General features: G+C 35.5%; 1 protein-coding gene and 1 pseudogene across 2 annotated transcripts in view; both read left to right on the forward strand.

Annotated features, from left to right (window-relative positions):
* Window positions 1–7,417, forward strand: part of SEPTIN14 (septin 14) — a 35,954-nt gene extending 28,537 nt beyond the window's left edge. The window contains exons 9-10 of the mRNA XM_082857227.1: window positions 1,109–1,241; window positions 7,083–7,417. Coding sequence (XP_082713353.1) covers window positions 1,109–1,241; window positions 7,083–7,262 — 313 coding nt within the window. The 3' untranslated portion in view covers window positions 7,263–7,417. The remainder of the gene's footprint in view (window positions 1–1,108; window positions 1,242–7,082) is intronic.
* A 1,351-nt stretch (window positions 7,418–8,768) lies between these two features.
* On the forward strand, window positions 8,769–14,682 carry LOC309972951 (olfactory receptor-like protein OLF4; annotated as a pseudogene). The gene is made up of 2 exons: window positions 8,769–8,781; window positions 13,779–14,682. The product of its transcript is annotated as an olfactory receptor-like protein OLF4 (transcript).
* Window positions 14,683–14,799: the final 117 nt, after the last annotated feature.

Here is a 14,799-nt window from a genome sequence, read left to right on the forward strand (position 1 = left end):
AATATTGGTAAATGTCCTTATATGTGACATAACAATATATATATATGTATTTTATTGAAGTATAGTTGATTTACAATGTTGTGTTAGTTTCTGCTGTATAGCAAAGTGATTCAGATATATAGAGAGATATAGATATATTCTTTTCCATATTCTTTTCCATTATGGTTTATCACAGGTTATTGAATATAGTTCCCTGTACTATAGAGTAGGACCTTGTTGTTTATCCATTCTATATATAATAGTTTGCATCTGTTAATCCCAAACTCCCAGTCCATCCCTCCCCTCCCCCCTCCCCCTTGACAACCACAAGTCTGTTCTCTATGTCTGGGAGTCTCTTTCTATTTCATAGATAAGTTCATTTGTGTCATATTTTAGATTCCACATATAAGTGATACCATATGGTATTTGTCTTTCTCTTTTTGACTTACTTCACTTAGTATGATAATTTCTAGGTCCATCCATGTTGCTGCAAATACCATTATTTCATTCTTTTTTATGGCTGAGTAGTATTCCATTGTATATATGTACTACCTCTTCTTTATCCATTCTTCTGTTGATGAACATTTAGGTTGTTTCCATGTCTTGGCTCTTGTGAATAGTGCTGCTATGAATGCACGGGTGCATGTATCTTTTTGAATTATAGTTTTGTCTGGATATATGCTCAGAAGTGGGATTGCTGGATCATATAGCAATGCTATTTTCAGTTTTTTGAGGCATGTCCATACTGTTTTCCATAGTACCAATTTACTTTCCCACCAGCAGTGTAGGAGGGTTCCTTTTTCCCCATACCCTCCCCAGCCTTTGTTATTTGTAGATTTTTTTAATGATAGCTATTCTGACCAGTGTGAGGTGGTACCTCATTGCAGTTTTGATTTGCATTTCTCTAATAATTAGGGATGCTGAGCATCTTTTCATATGCCTGTTGGCCATCTGTAGGTCTTCTTTTGGAGAAATGACTATTTAGGTCTTCTGCCTATTTTTCGATTGGGTTGTTTGGTTTTTTTGTTGTTGAGTTGTATGAGCTACTTATATTAATAAACAATATATATGTTTACATGTTTATTTATATTAACATTTTAATATAAAAGTAACACAAATTTCTTTTCAGTTTTCAAGAGATCTATGAAGCCAAAAGGCAGGATTTCTTGGATCAATGTCAGAGGGAAGAAGAAAAGTTGAAACAGAAGTTTGTGCAGAGAGTAAAGCAGAAAGAAACAGCATTTAAAGAAGCTGAAAAAGAGGCAAGTCCTGCTAGTTTGATATAATTTGTATTCAAGTTTAGGTGTCCTATTAAGTTGGAGGTTTTCATCTCGAGAGTTTAGATGATTTTGTTGGAGGATACTTTACTATTCTTCAAAAAGTAGCTATTTACCATATAGGTTTTGGATACAGCCTTTAAAATTTTGCCATCTGTAATCTTATTTTTTTCTAGAGCATTTGGAGAATTTACTTTTTTTATTTTTTAAACTGAAGTATAATTTGACTTACAATATTGTATCAGTTTTGGGTATACAACAGTGATTGATTTTTTAAAATTTATTTATTTTATTATTTTTATTTTTGGCTGTGTTGGGTCTTCGTTGCTGCACACGGGCTTTCTCTAGTTGCGGCGAGGGGGGGCTACTCTTCGTTGCGGTGCGTGGGGTTCCCATTGTGGTGGCTTCTCGTTGCGGAGCACGGGCTCTAGGTGTACGAGCTTCAGTAGTTGCGGCACGCAGGCTCAGTAGTTGTGGCGTACGGGCTTAGCTGCTCCGCAGCATGTGGGATCTTCCTGGACCAGGGCTCGAACCCGTGTCCCCTGCATTGGCAGGTGGATTCTTAACCACTGCACCACCAGGGAAGCCCCTGAATATTTTTATACATTACAAAATGATCACCATGATGTCCCAGTTACCATCTGTCACCATACAAGGTTTTACAATATTATTCACTATATTCCTTATGCTGTATATTACATGCCCATTACATTATTTTATAACTAGAAGTTTGTATCCCTTAATCTCCTTCACCTATTTCACTCATCCTCTAATGCCACTCTTCTCTGGCAACCACCTGTTTGTTCTCTGTATCTCTGAGTCTGTTTCTGTTTTATTATGTTTGTTCATTTGAATTGTTTTTTAGATTCCGTGTATAAGTGAAATCATATGACATTTATCTTTCTCTATCTGACTTATTTCACTTAGCATAATACCCTCCAGGTCCATCCATGTTGTCACAAAAGGTAAAATTTCATTCTTTTTTATGGCTAATGTTCTATTGTATATATATACCACATCTTATTTATCCATTCATCTATTGATGGACACTTATGTTGCTTCCATATCTTGGCTATTGTAAATAATGCTGCAATGAACATAGAGGTGCATATATTTTTTCAACTTAGTGTTTTTGTTTTCTTCAGAAAAATACCCAGAAGTGGAATTACTGGATCGTACTGTTGTTCTATTTTTAATTTTTTGAGGAAGCTCCGTCCTATTTTCCATAGTGACCGTATCAATTTACATTCCCACTAATTCTGCACAAGTGTTGCCTCTCTCCACATCCTTGCCAAAGTGTTATCTTTTGGATAATAGCCATTTTGAAGGGTGTGAAGAGATATCTAATTGTGAACTTGAATTGCATTTCCTTGATGATCAGTGATGTTGAGCATTTTCTCATGTACCTGTTGGTCATCTCCATATCTTCTTTGGAAAAATGTCTGTGTAGTTCCTCTGCTCATTTTGTAATTGGGTTGTTTGTTTGTTTTTTTTTTATGTTGAGTTGTATGCATTCTTTATATATTTTGATTATTAACCCCTTATTAGATATATTGTTTAAAAATGTCTTCTCCCGTTCAATAGGCTGCCTTTTCATTTTGTTAATAACTTCCTTCACTGTGCAAAAGCTTTTCAGTTTGATGGAGTCCTATTTGTTTATTTTTGCATTTGTTTCCCGTCCCTGAGGAGACATATCCAAAAAAATTAAGACCGATGTCAAAGAGCTTACTGCCTATGTTTTTTCTAGAGTTTTGTGGTTTCAGATCTTACAGTTATATCTTTAATCCAATTTGAGTTTATTTTTGTATATGGCATCAGAAAGTAGTCCAGTTTGATTCCTTTGCATGTAGCTGTCCAGTTTTCCCAACATCATTTATTGAAGAGGCTGTCTTTCCCTCATGTACATTCTTGCCTCCTTTTTTGTAGATTAGTTGACCGTATTAAGTGTGGGTTTATTTCTGGTCTCTCTTTTCTGTTCCATGGGTTTGTTTGTCTGTTTTGGTGCCAGTACCATATGTTGTGATTGCTGCAGCTACATAGTATATAGTTTGAAATCAGGGATGGAGAGACCTCCAGCTTTGTTCTTCTTTCTCAAGATTGTTTTGGCTATTTGTGGTCTTTTGTGTTTCCATACAAACTTTAGAATTATTTGTTCTAGTTCAGTGAAAAATGCCATTGGTACTTTGATAGGGATAACATTGGATCTGTAGATTGTCTTTTGTATTGTAGTTATTATACCAACAATTTTTTCAATCCACGATGACAGTATATCTTTCCATTTATTTGTGTCATTTCAATTTCTTTCATCGTTTTCCAAGTACAAGTCTTTTACATCCTTGGTTAGATTTATTTCTAGGTATTTTATTGTTTTTTTGCAATTGTAATGGGTTTGTTTTCTTAATTTCTCTTTCTGATAGTTCCTTGTTAGTGTATAGAATTGCAGCATATTTCTGTATATTAATTTTGTATTCTGCAACTTTACTGATTTCGTTTACTAGTTCTAACAGTTTTTTGGTGACATCTTTAGGATTTTCTATATATAGTGTCATGTCCTCTGCAAACAGTGACAGTTTTACTTCTTCCTTGCTAATTTAGGTGCCTTTTATTTCTTTTTCTTGTCTGATTGTTCTGGCTAGGACTTCCAATACTATGTTGAATAGATGTGGTGAGAGTGGACATCCTTGTTTTGTTCTTGATCTTAGAGGAAATACTTTCAGCTTTTCACAACTGAGTACCATGTTGGTTGTAGGTTTGTCATATATGGCCTTTATTATGTTGAGGTTATTATGTTCCATCTATACCCACTTTGTTGAGAGTTTTTATCATAAATTGATGTGGAATTTTGTCAAAAGCTTTTCCTGCATCTATTGATATGATCATATGATTTTATTCTTCAATTTTGTTAATATAGTATATATCACATTGTTTGATTTGTGAGTATTGTATTATCCTTGCATCCCTGGGATAAATCCTGCTTGATCATGGTATATGATCCTTTTGATGTATTGTTGAATTTGATTTGCCAATATGTTGTTGAGGATTTTTGCATCTATGTTCATCAGTGATATTGGCCTGTAATTTTTTGTGTGTGTGGTTTCTTTGTCTGGTTTTGTTATCAGTGTAATGCTGGCCTTGTAGAATGAGTTCAGAAGTATACCCCTCTCTTCAGCTTTTTGGAATAGTTTGAGAAGGATAGGCATTATCTCTTCTTTAAATGTTTAGTAGAATTCACCTGTCAAATTATCTGGTCCTGGACTTTTGTTTGTTGGGAGTTTTAAAATTACTGATTCAATTTTACTACTGGTAATTTGTTCATATTTTGAATTTCTTCCTGATTGAGTCTTGGGAAACTGTACATTTCTAGAAATTTATTCATTTCCTCTAGGTTGCCCATTTTATTGGCATATAATTTTTCATATTAATCTCTTATGATCCTTTGTATTTCTGTGGTATCATTTGTAACTTCTTTTTTTTCATTTCTGATTTTACTTGGGCCCTCTTTTTTTCTTATGAGTCTAGCTAAAGGTTTATCAATTTTGTTTATCTTTTGAAAGAACCAGCTCTTAGTTTCATTGATCTTTTCTATTTTTTAAGCCTCTATTTCATTTATTTCTGCTTCAACCTTTATGATTTATTTTCTTCTGCTAACTTTGGGTTTTGTTAGCTCTTCTTTCCTAATTTGTTTATGTGTAATGTTAAGTTGTTTATACTAGATATTTTTCTTGTTTCCTGAGGTAAGCTTGTATTGCTATAAACTTCCCTCACAGCACTGCTTTCGCTGTATCCCATAGAATTTGGAAAAATGTGTTTCTGCTTTCATTTATCTCCAGGTATTTTTAAATTTCCCCTTTGTTTCTTCCATGACCCATTGGTTGTTTAGCAGCATATTGTTTGGCCTCCACATGTTTGTGTTTTTTGCAGTATTTTTCTTATAGTCGATTTCTAGCTCATAGTACTGTGGTTAGAAAAGAGGCTTGATATGATTTCACTCTTCTACATTTATTGAGACTTCTTTTGTGGTCTGCATGTGTCTATCCTAGAGAAAGTTCCATGTGTACTTGAAAAGAATATATATTTCTGCTGCTCTTGGACAGAGTATTCTATATATATATATGTATGTGTGTGTGTGTGTGTGTGTGTGTGTGTGTGTGTGTGATTTGAGACCAACGTTTCCTTACTGGTTTTCTGTCTGGATAATCTGTCCATTGATGTGAGTGCATTGTTAAAGTCCTTTAGTATGATTATGCTACTGTCAATTTCTTCCTTTAAGTTTGTTAATAGTTGCTTTATGTATTTGGGTGCTCCTATGTTGGGTGCATCTATATTTACAATTGTTACATCTTCTTGATGAACTGATCCCTTTATCATTATGTAATGTCCCTCTTTGTCTTTTGTTACCATCTTTGCTTTAAAGCCTATTTTGGCTGATATAAGTATTGCTACACCAGCTGTCTTTTCATTTCCATAGAATATTTTTTCTGTCCCCTCATTTAGATTTATGATCCATTTGAGTTTAATTTTTTTGAAGGTTTGTGTCTAGATTCTGTGGGGTTTTTTTTCATGTGAATGTTCAGTTGTTTCAGCACAAGTTGTTGAAGAGAGTATCTTTCCTCGTACTACATATGCTCCTTTGTCAAAGATCAATTTGCTAAATATATTTGCATCTATTTCTAGGTTCTCTATTTTGTTGCATTGATCTATTTTTTTCACCAATATCACACTATCGTGATTACTGTAGTTTTAGTCAGATTACTATAGTCAGTGAAGTCAGGTAGCATCAGTTCTTCAAGTTTATTCTTCTCCTTCAATATTGTTTTGGTTATTCTCGGTCTTTTGTTTTGCCATAAATCCTTTAGAATCAGTTTGTCAATATCTATAAAATAATTTGCTGGGATTTTGATTAGTATTGCAATGAATCTGTAGGTCAAGTTGGGAAGACCTGACAACTTGACAATATTGAGTCTTCCTATCCACAAACATGAAATAGTTATTTATTTTGTTCTTCTCTAATTTTTTTCATCAGGGTTTTGTTGTTTTCTTCATATGGATCTTATATGTATTTTGTTAGATTTATACCTAAGTATTTCATTGGGGGGGGTTAATGCAATTGTTATTGCATTTTTTACTTCAAATTCCACTTGCTCACTGCTGGTATATAGGAAAGCAATTAACCTTTATATAATAACCTTATATCTTGCAACCTTGCTATAATCGCTAATTAGTTCCAGGAGTTTTTTGGTCAGTTCTTTGGGATTTGCTACATAGATGATTATGTTATCTGCAAACAATGACAGTTTTATGTCTTTCTTCCCAATCTGTATACATTTTATTTTTCTTCTCTTACTTTATTGCATTAGCAAGGACTTCCAGTACAATGTTGAAAAGGAGTAGTGAGGGGGGACATCCTGACCTTGAACCTGATTTGCAGGAAAAGTTCGAGTTTCTCACCAGAGTAGTTAACATTTGAAATGTTTATGTATTAAGATAAAGTTTAGCTTTCTCTGATTTCTACCTTCAACCTCCTATCTTTAAGTAAAAAGTTTTCTCAATGATTTTGCCATCATTTATAAATACCACACTCCCACATCCCCAGCCTTTGCAATCATTCTTCTTGCCATTGTATCTAGAAGCTCATTTACTTCTCAGGTCTGAAAATGTAATTACGAGCAATATGACTCCAGCAGAGATAATTTTTGAAACTGTTATTAAGAACAAGTGCTACTCTGATGATTAGGGTGTGTTTGATAACCAGAAAAAGAGAAACATGTACTTGGGGATGTGCCACCATAGCGTGCTTTGAGTCACAACTGCAGATTTGTTTCACAGCTACAGGACAAGTTTGAGCATCTTAAGAGGGTCCAACAAGAGGAGACAATGAAACTTGAGGAGGAGAGAAGACAATTGGAAGAAGAAATAATGGATTTTTATAAAATGAAGGCTGCCTCTGGAACATTGCAGACTCAGGAGTGTACCAGTGTAAGGAAGGACAAAGATCGTAAGAAATAATCCTCTCTTACCATCTGTGTGTCATGGAGCCCTATCACTCTCAATCCCATCTTCCTGTGAGATTTTTCTCATAGCACTAATTCTGATTGAAATTATACTAAGTTTTAAAATCTGTTTGCTTGCTTATTGTATGTTTTCTCCAACTAGAATGTGAACTCCTTGGGAGTAGGTACCTTGACCATCTTGTTAAATGTTCTGTCCTCAGTGTTTAGAACAAGAGTAGCACAGAATTAGCAGTCAATAAATATTTGCTAAAATGAAAGAAAATCAAAGAATTATATAGCACAGTGTGAAAAGTGATTAGCTGTTGAAATTCTTTTACCATAGCCCTACTTGTGGCTCCAGGGACCAAGTGTATATATACTATTTCATATCTAAATAGAAGTAGGGGATTTGTTGGCATAAAATATTATGTTATAAAAGGCTAATTCTTATGCTGATATTCCTTAACAAATTCTACTGATAATTTCTTGATAGTTTTTATTAAATAAAATATTGTTTCTGATTGGAACTCTTAGGCTTTTATGTTAGACCTTGTAAAACTAATATTGGAATAAATCTTGAAAAGTTAGGGAGAGCCAGAAAACAGTGGGAAACCATGAGTAACATTTGGATGATAATATTACACCTTACATATTTGGGGTATATGTTAAAACTAAAGTTATCAAATAAAGTGGACTTTTTTTTTTGCCATTTCAAAATTTTCCTTCTGACTATATATCCTGATTTTCCACATTTACAATGTCAGTTCACCTGTGTGTGTGGCTGACTCACCGTGACTCATTCTATGAAAGTACTACCGTTGAGGGTCTGTATATATTTACTCCAGCTACATCTGGCATAGTTCATGGAATTTTTCTTATGTCCCTAAAAGAATAAATTTTTCTTCTGTTGTAATTTTATTACTGCATTCATTTCAAAGGCAGCATTTTTTTCAGGGTATCAGGGTATTGTGATTTTTGCCTCAAAATATTTGAGAAAATATAATCTGATTTATAATACCTTTACTTCTTGAAATTTTTTTTTTTGAAAAATACAGGGAAAGGGAGGTATATCCACAATGATTTTTATATATGTTATTAAGTCACCTTATGATTTTATCATTTGGGGGAAGAATGAAGTCTACTATGTGAACTTTTAATGGAAACTGTACAAGAACCAGGATCTTTGTTTTGTTCACTTATGAATTCATCCCTAGGCCTAGAACAGTGCCTGGCGGTAATTGTTCATTGAATAAATGAAAACAATAATAGTACATTAGCTATATTATATGCATGGATAGTTTAATTTAGATCATTGACTTTCAGAAGATAAACAATTATTATAACATTATTGCTTTTCCACATGCTGGTGAATTATACAGCTAAGGGATTTTCATCTTCTCATTCTCTCAACATAATCCAGTGTTATTAAAATTTGAGTCACCAATGTTGTTACACATATAAAAAACTGTAATGTTAGCCTTGTAAAAGTGCATTTATAAAATGCACTTGGTTGCATTTGAGAATGGACCCTTTAGGTAATAATGTGATAGTCCATAGTTTCTTTTAGAGAAAGGAAAGATTCACCCTAAATAAACGATATGGTTTTTCTTTCCACTTCTTTTCCAGAGGTATAAAACAAGTTATGATTTAGTAGTTTATAAAGCATACATTTGCTCATTAAATAATGGTTTTATAAAATAGTATTTGTTTCCTATATAGCTTTTAACTATATGAATAAAATTATTTTTCTCTTTCAGATCCACTTTCATGTTAAACAGAGGTTCCAGATTTATGTAGCACAGAAAGTTTTAATAAGTCAGCATTACTAAAAACTTATAAGTATACTTTACTTTTCCTTAGAGTTTTTATTTGCTAGATTATTTATTTGATATTAATGTAAATTGTATTTTTTTTTTTTTGCGGTACGCGGGCCTCTCACTGTTGTGGCCTCTCCCGTTGCAGAGCACAGGCTCCGGACGCACAGGCTCGGCGGCCATGGCTCATGGGCCCAGCCGCAACAAGGCATGTGGGATCTTCCCGGACCGGAGCACGAACCCGTGTCCCCTGCATCGGCAGGCGGATTCTCAACCACTGCGCCACCAGGGAAGCCCTAAATTGTATTTTTTAAATTTCAGTTTCTACTTGATCATGGCTAGTAATACACATTCCAATGATTTTTATACATTTATCTTGTATTCTGTAACCCTTCTAAAACTTGTTAAATTCACTAATAAGTTGTAATATCTTTTTTTGTAGATTTATTTGAATTTCCTAGCTACATGATTATTTGGTATCTGAGTGAAAGCCATTTACTTTTCCAAATTTTATGTCTTTTATTTTCTTGCCTTACTTAATTGACTATGACTTTTAGTACAATGTTGAGTAGAAGTGGTGACAGGGGGCTTCATTATCTCATTCTCAATGTTAGAAATAGATACAGTTCAATCTGTCATTTGTTTCCAGTTTTATTGAGATATAATTGACATAGAACATTGTATAAGTTTAAGATGTACAATATGTTGATTTGATACATTTATATATTGCAAAATTATTACCAACATAGCATTAGCTAACACACCTTCTTACTGTCAGGTAGTTACCATTTCTTTGTGATGAGAACATTTAAGACCTATTTTCTTAGCAACATTCAAGTATATAATATGGTATTATCAACTATAATCACCATGCTGTACATTAGATTACTGTACAAAACTTGTTAACTTTATAGTTAAAAGTTTGTACCCTTTGACTGATAATTCCCCATTTTCCCCAACCCTGGCTTCTGGTAACCACCATTCTCTGTTTCTTGAATTTGGCATTTTTAGATTCCACATATAAGTGATGTCATAAAGTATTTACCTTTCTGTCTGACTTATTTCACTTAGCATAATGTCCTCAAGTTTCATCCAAATTGTTGCAAATGGCAGGATTTCCTTCTTTCTTGTGGTTGAATAGTATTCCACACTTCTTTATTCATTCATCAATTGACATACCCTGAAGTTGTATTTATATCTTGCTATCGTGAATAATGCTGCAACTAACATGGGAATATATACCCAGAAGTATGGTTGCTGGGTCACATGGTCGTTCTAATTTTAATTTTTTGAGAAACATCCATATTTTTTTCTCCATAGTAGGTATACAAACCTCCATTCCCAGCAACAATACACAAGAGTTCCATCTTCACTAACACTTGTTATCTCTTCTCTTTGGGATGACAGACATTTTCACAGGCATGAAGTGATATCTCATTGTGATTTTGATTTGCATTTCCCTTATGATTAGTGATATTGAGCACTTTTTCATGTGCTTGTTGGCCATTTGTATGTTTTCTTTGGAAAACTGTCAATTCAGTTTCTCTGTCCATTTCTTAATAGGATTGGTTTTTTGTTTTCTTTTGTTTTTAATATGGAGTTGTATGAGTTCTTTATGTATTTGGGATATTAGCCCTTTATCAGATACACAATTTGCAAATATTTTCATCCATTCAGTAGGATGTCTTTCATTTTGTTGATGGTTTCCTTTGCTGTGCAGAAGCCTTTTAGTTTGATGTTGGCCCACTTGTTTATTTTTGCTTTTGTTACATTTCTTTTGGTGTCAAATCCAAAAAATCACCACCACGACTGATGTCAAAGAGCTTACTGCCTTTGTTTCCTCCTAGGAGTTCTTTGGTTTCAGGTCTTACATTCAAGTCTTTATCCATTTTGAGTGGGATTGGTGTATTGTGTAAGGTAGGTGTCCAGGTTCATTCTTTTGCATATGGCTGTCCAATTTTTTAAATTAATTAATTAATTAATATACTTTGGGCTGCGTTGGGTCTTCGTTGCTGTGCGTGGTCTTTCTCTAGTTGTGGCTAGTGGGGGCTGCTCTTTGTTGCGGTGTGTGGGCTTCTCATTGCGGTGGCTTCTCTTGTTGTGGAGCACAGGCTCTAGTCATGTGCTTCAGTAGTTGTGGCACATGGGCTCAGTAGTTGTGGCTCACAGGCTCTAGAGCACAGGCTCAGTAGTTGTGGCACACGGGCTTAGTTGTTCCCCAGCATGTGGGATCTTCCCGGACCAGGGATAGAACCCGTGTCCCCTGCATTGGCAGGCAGATTCTTAACCACTGTACTACGGGGGAAGTCCCTGGCTGTCCAATTTTCCCAACATGATTTATTGAAGAAACTGCCCTTTCCCCATTGTATATTCTTGGCTCCTTTGTCATAAGTTAATTGACATATATGCATGGGTTTATTTCAGGGATTTCTATTCCATTTCATTGATCTATGTGCCTGTTTTTATGCCCGTACCATACTGTTTTGTAATATAGTTTGTAATATAGTGTGAAATCAGGGAGTGTGATGTCTCCAGTTTTCTTTATCTTACTTCAGATCGCTTTGACTATTTGGGATCTTTTGTGTTTCCATACAAATTTTAGGATTCTTAGCTCAATTTCTGTGAAAAATACCATTGGAATTTTGATAGAGATTGCATTAAATCTGTAGATTGCTTTTGCTAGTATGGATATTTAAACAATGCTAAGTCTTCCAATCCATGAGGACGGAATTTCTTTCCATTTATTTGTATCTTTTTCAATTTCTATATCAATGTCTTAAAGTTTTTAGTGTAAAGGCCTTTTACCTCCTTGAATAAATTTATTTCTAGGTATGTTACCTTTTTGATGAAATGTAAATAGAATTGTTTTCTGAATTTCTCTTTCTCATATGTTATTAGTGTATAGAAAAGCAACAGATTTCTGTATATTGATTTTGTATCCCACAACTTTACTGAATTCATTTATTAGTTTTAACAGGTTTTGGTGGAGTCTTTAGGGTTTTTTTATATATAATACCATTTCATATGCAAATAGTGACAGTTTTACTTCTTCCTTTTCAATTTGGATGCCTTTTATTACTTTTTGTTGCCTGACTGCTCTGGCTAGGACTTTCAATACTATGTTGAATAGATGTGGCAAGAGTGGAATATTTGAATACATAAATAATTAATGGTGGGCTTCCCTGGTGGCGCAGTGGTTGAGAGTCCGCCTGCCGATGCAGGGGACGCGGGTTCATGCCCCGGTCTGGGAGGATGCCGCGTGCCGCGGAGCGGCTGGGCCCGTGAGCCATGGCCGCTGAGCCTGCGCGTCCTGAGAGGCCACAGCAGTGAGAGGCCCGCGTACCGCAAAAAAAAAAAAAAAAAAAAAGAATTTCTACCACCTGTCCCCACCGAGAAACATCAAATTGATAATGATATAATTATGATAATGATATCCATCATTATAACTATAAGCTGTTATATATATATTTAGTTATGTAATTTTAGTACATGACAGAAAATGGCCATACTAATATGGAGGCCCAGATTTATTTGTCATAAGATGCTTTTAAATTGGGAATTCTGGGTACCATTTCTACATTCTTTAGAGGCAAGATAATATCTGTGGCTGATGTGAGTTGTATTTACTCCTAGCCTAATCAGTGAGGCTGGGAATGGGAAAGGTATGGTAGCAACAGCCTAGGAGACCATGGTCCAATCTCTGTGTGTGTGTGTGTGTATGTGTGTGTTTGGGTGTTTGTGTACCTTGTGAAGTGAGAACATTCCTAAAGGCAGGGTACGTGGCCTCATAATTTCAAGGTGACTTTTACATTACAGAGACCAGAAATAAACTAACAGATGATACTAAGGAGGCAATCAATGTAGAGGATGTCCTTGCAACAAAATTAATAATGTGGAAGAGGAACATGGAGTGGATGAGGGACCTTGTCTAGCTTAGCTTCAGCAGCAGCAGGGAAACCACCTGGTTCCTCAAATTTTTCTGACACTGTTTCTATCATGCTCCTTCTTGCTCATACCTCTCTGACATACCTGGTTCCCTTGGAGCCTTGATTTTTCTGAAACAAGCACGTTTCTTGGAGCAATTGCACTGGCCATTCCTGCACTTAGGCACACACTTCAGATAACTTCCTGGGTCCAACCCTGTCTTCCTTGCAATCTGTGTTCAAATGTCACCTTGTTTGCCGGTGTTACCTAAACACTCAGTAAAAAAAATCACACTCCCTGCCTACTGTCTCCTTTATGACTGATTATTTTTCATCACAGTGCTGCTCACCATTTGACATGTTACATGATTTTTTATTTTCTTATATTCTTTCTCTATCATTGGATTGTAGAGAGTTTTGTTTTTCAGTGCCCTATATTCATGGCTTAGATAGTTATTGGAAAATTGAGTTATCACTCAATTAATATTCCTCAAATGCATGAAATGCATGAAAGAATTTCACATAAAAATTGTAAGCACCTAACATCTTGGGAAAAAGCTGAAAGTAGGACAAAAATTCATAAACAGAGATGGTACAAGGAATCCTAGAGAGGGGACAAGATCCGTAGACAATTTGTTGAAATTAATCAATTTCTTGACTGCAAAATGTAAATGTAGGTGAAAATTAAACATGTTACTGATGTTTTTCTCACTTCTCGTAGTCACTTACACTACATGGAACCAGGGAACCTTACAGGAATTGTAGAATTTCTTCTATGATTTTTAGAGTAACCAGAATTCCAGCCCCTCACATTTTGGCTTTTCCTCTCCATGTACATGATCACTGTGTCTGAAAACCTGCTCATCATCCTGGCCATCAGCTTAGACTTCCACCTCCACACACCCAACCAACCTGTCCTTCTTCAACGTGTCCTTTGCACATTTCTGTTTCACCTCCACCAGGATCCCAAAGATGATGCAGAACATCCAGACACACAGCAAAGTTATAACCCTTGAAATCTGCAGCAGGAAGATATATTGTTTCCCACTGTTTGCAGGATTGGACAACTTTCTCCTGGTTGTGGTGGCCTATGAGCACTTTGTAACCATCTCTCACCCGCTACGCTACACCATCACCATGAACCTCCAGCTCTGGGGACTGATGGTTCTTGTGTCCTGGGTCATGAGTGCCATGAATTCCTTGCTACAGAGCTTGGTAATGTTAGGGCTGTCCTTCTATGCAGACTTGGATATCCCCACTTTTTCTGTAGCTCAGTCAAGTGGTCAACTTGCTTGTTCTGTCAGCTTTCTTAATAACGTGATGATACATTTTGCAGCTGCACTGCTGGGCGGTGTTCCCGTGGCTGAGGTTCTTTACTTATATTCTAAAAGAGTTTCCTCCATACACGGAATCTCATCATTTCAGGGAAAGCATAAAGCCTTGTCCATCTGTCCATCTTACCTCTCAGTTGTCTCCTTTTTTTACTGTATGTGTCTATGAATGTACTTAAGCTCTGCTTCTCCACACAGCTCACATTCAAGTGCAACAGCCTTGGTGATGTAAACTGTGGTCATGTCCATGCTGAACCCCTTCATCTACAGTTTGAAGAACAAAGACATACACAAACAGCTTTGAAAAGACTCTTTGGGAAGGAAACTATAAAAGACCAGTTGTCCTAGGGCTGAAGAAGTACGCATGATTGCAAGGATCAAAGCCTGTGAGCCAGAATTTCCAATTATTTTATCAGAGTGTGGAAGTAGGACTTGCTACTTTTTTATTGCTAGAGTTTCTATTTCTTTGATTTCAACTTCTCTCT

The sequence above is a fragment of the Leucopleurus acutus genome (genome assembly GCF_964270905.1).
Source record: "Leucopleurus acutus genome assembly, chromosome: 16".
Lineage (NCBI taxonomy): Eukaryota > Metazoa > Chordata > Mammalia > Artiodactyla > Delphinidae > Leucopleurus > Leucopleurus acutus.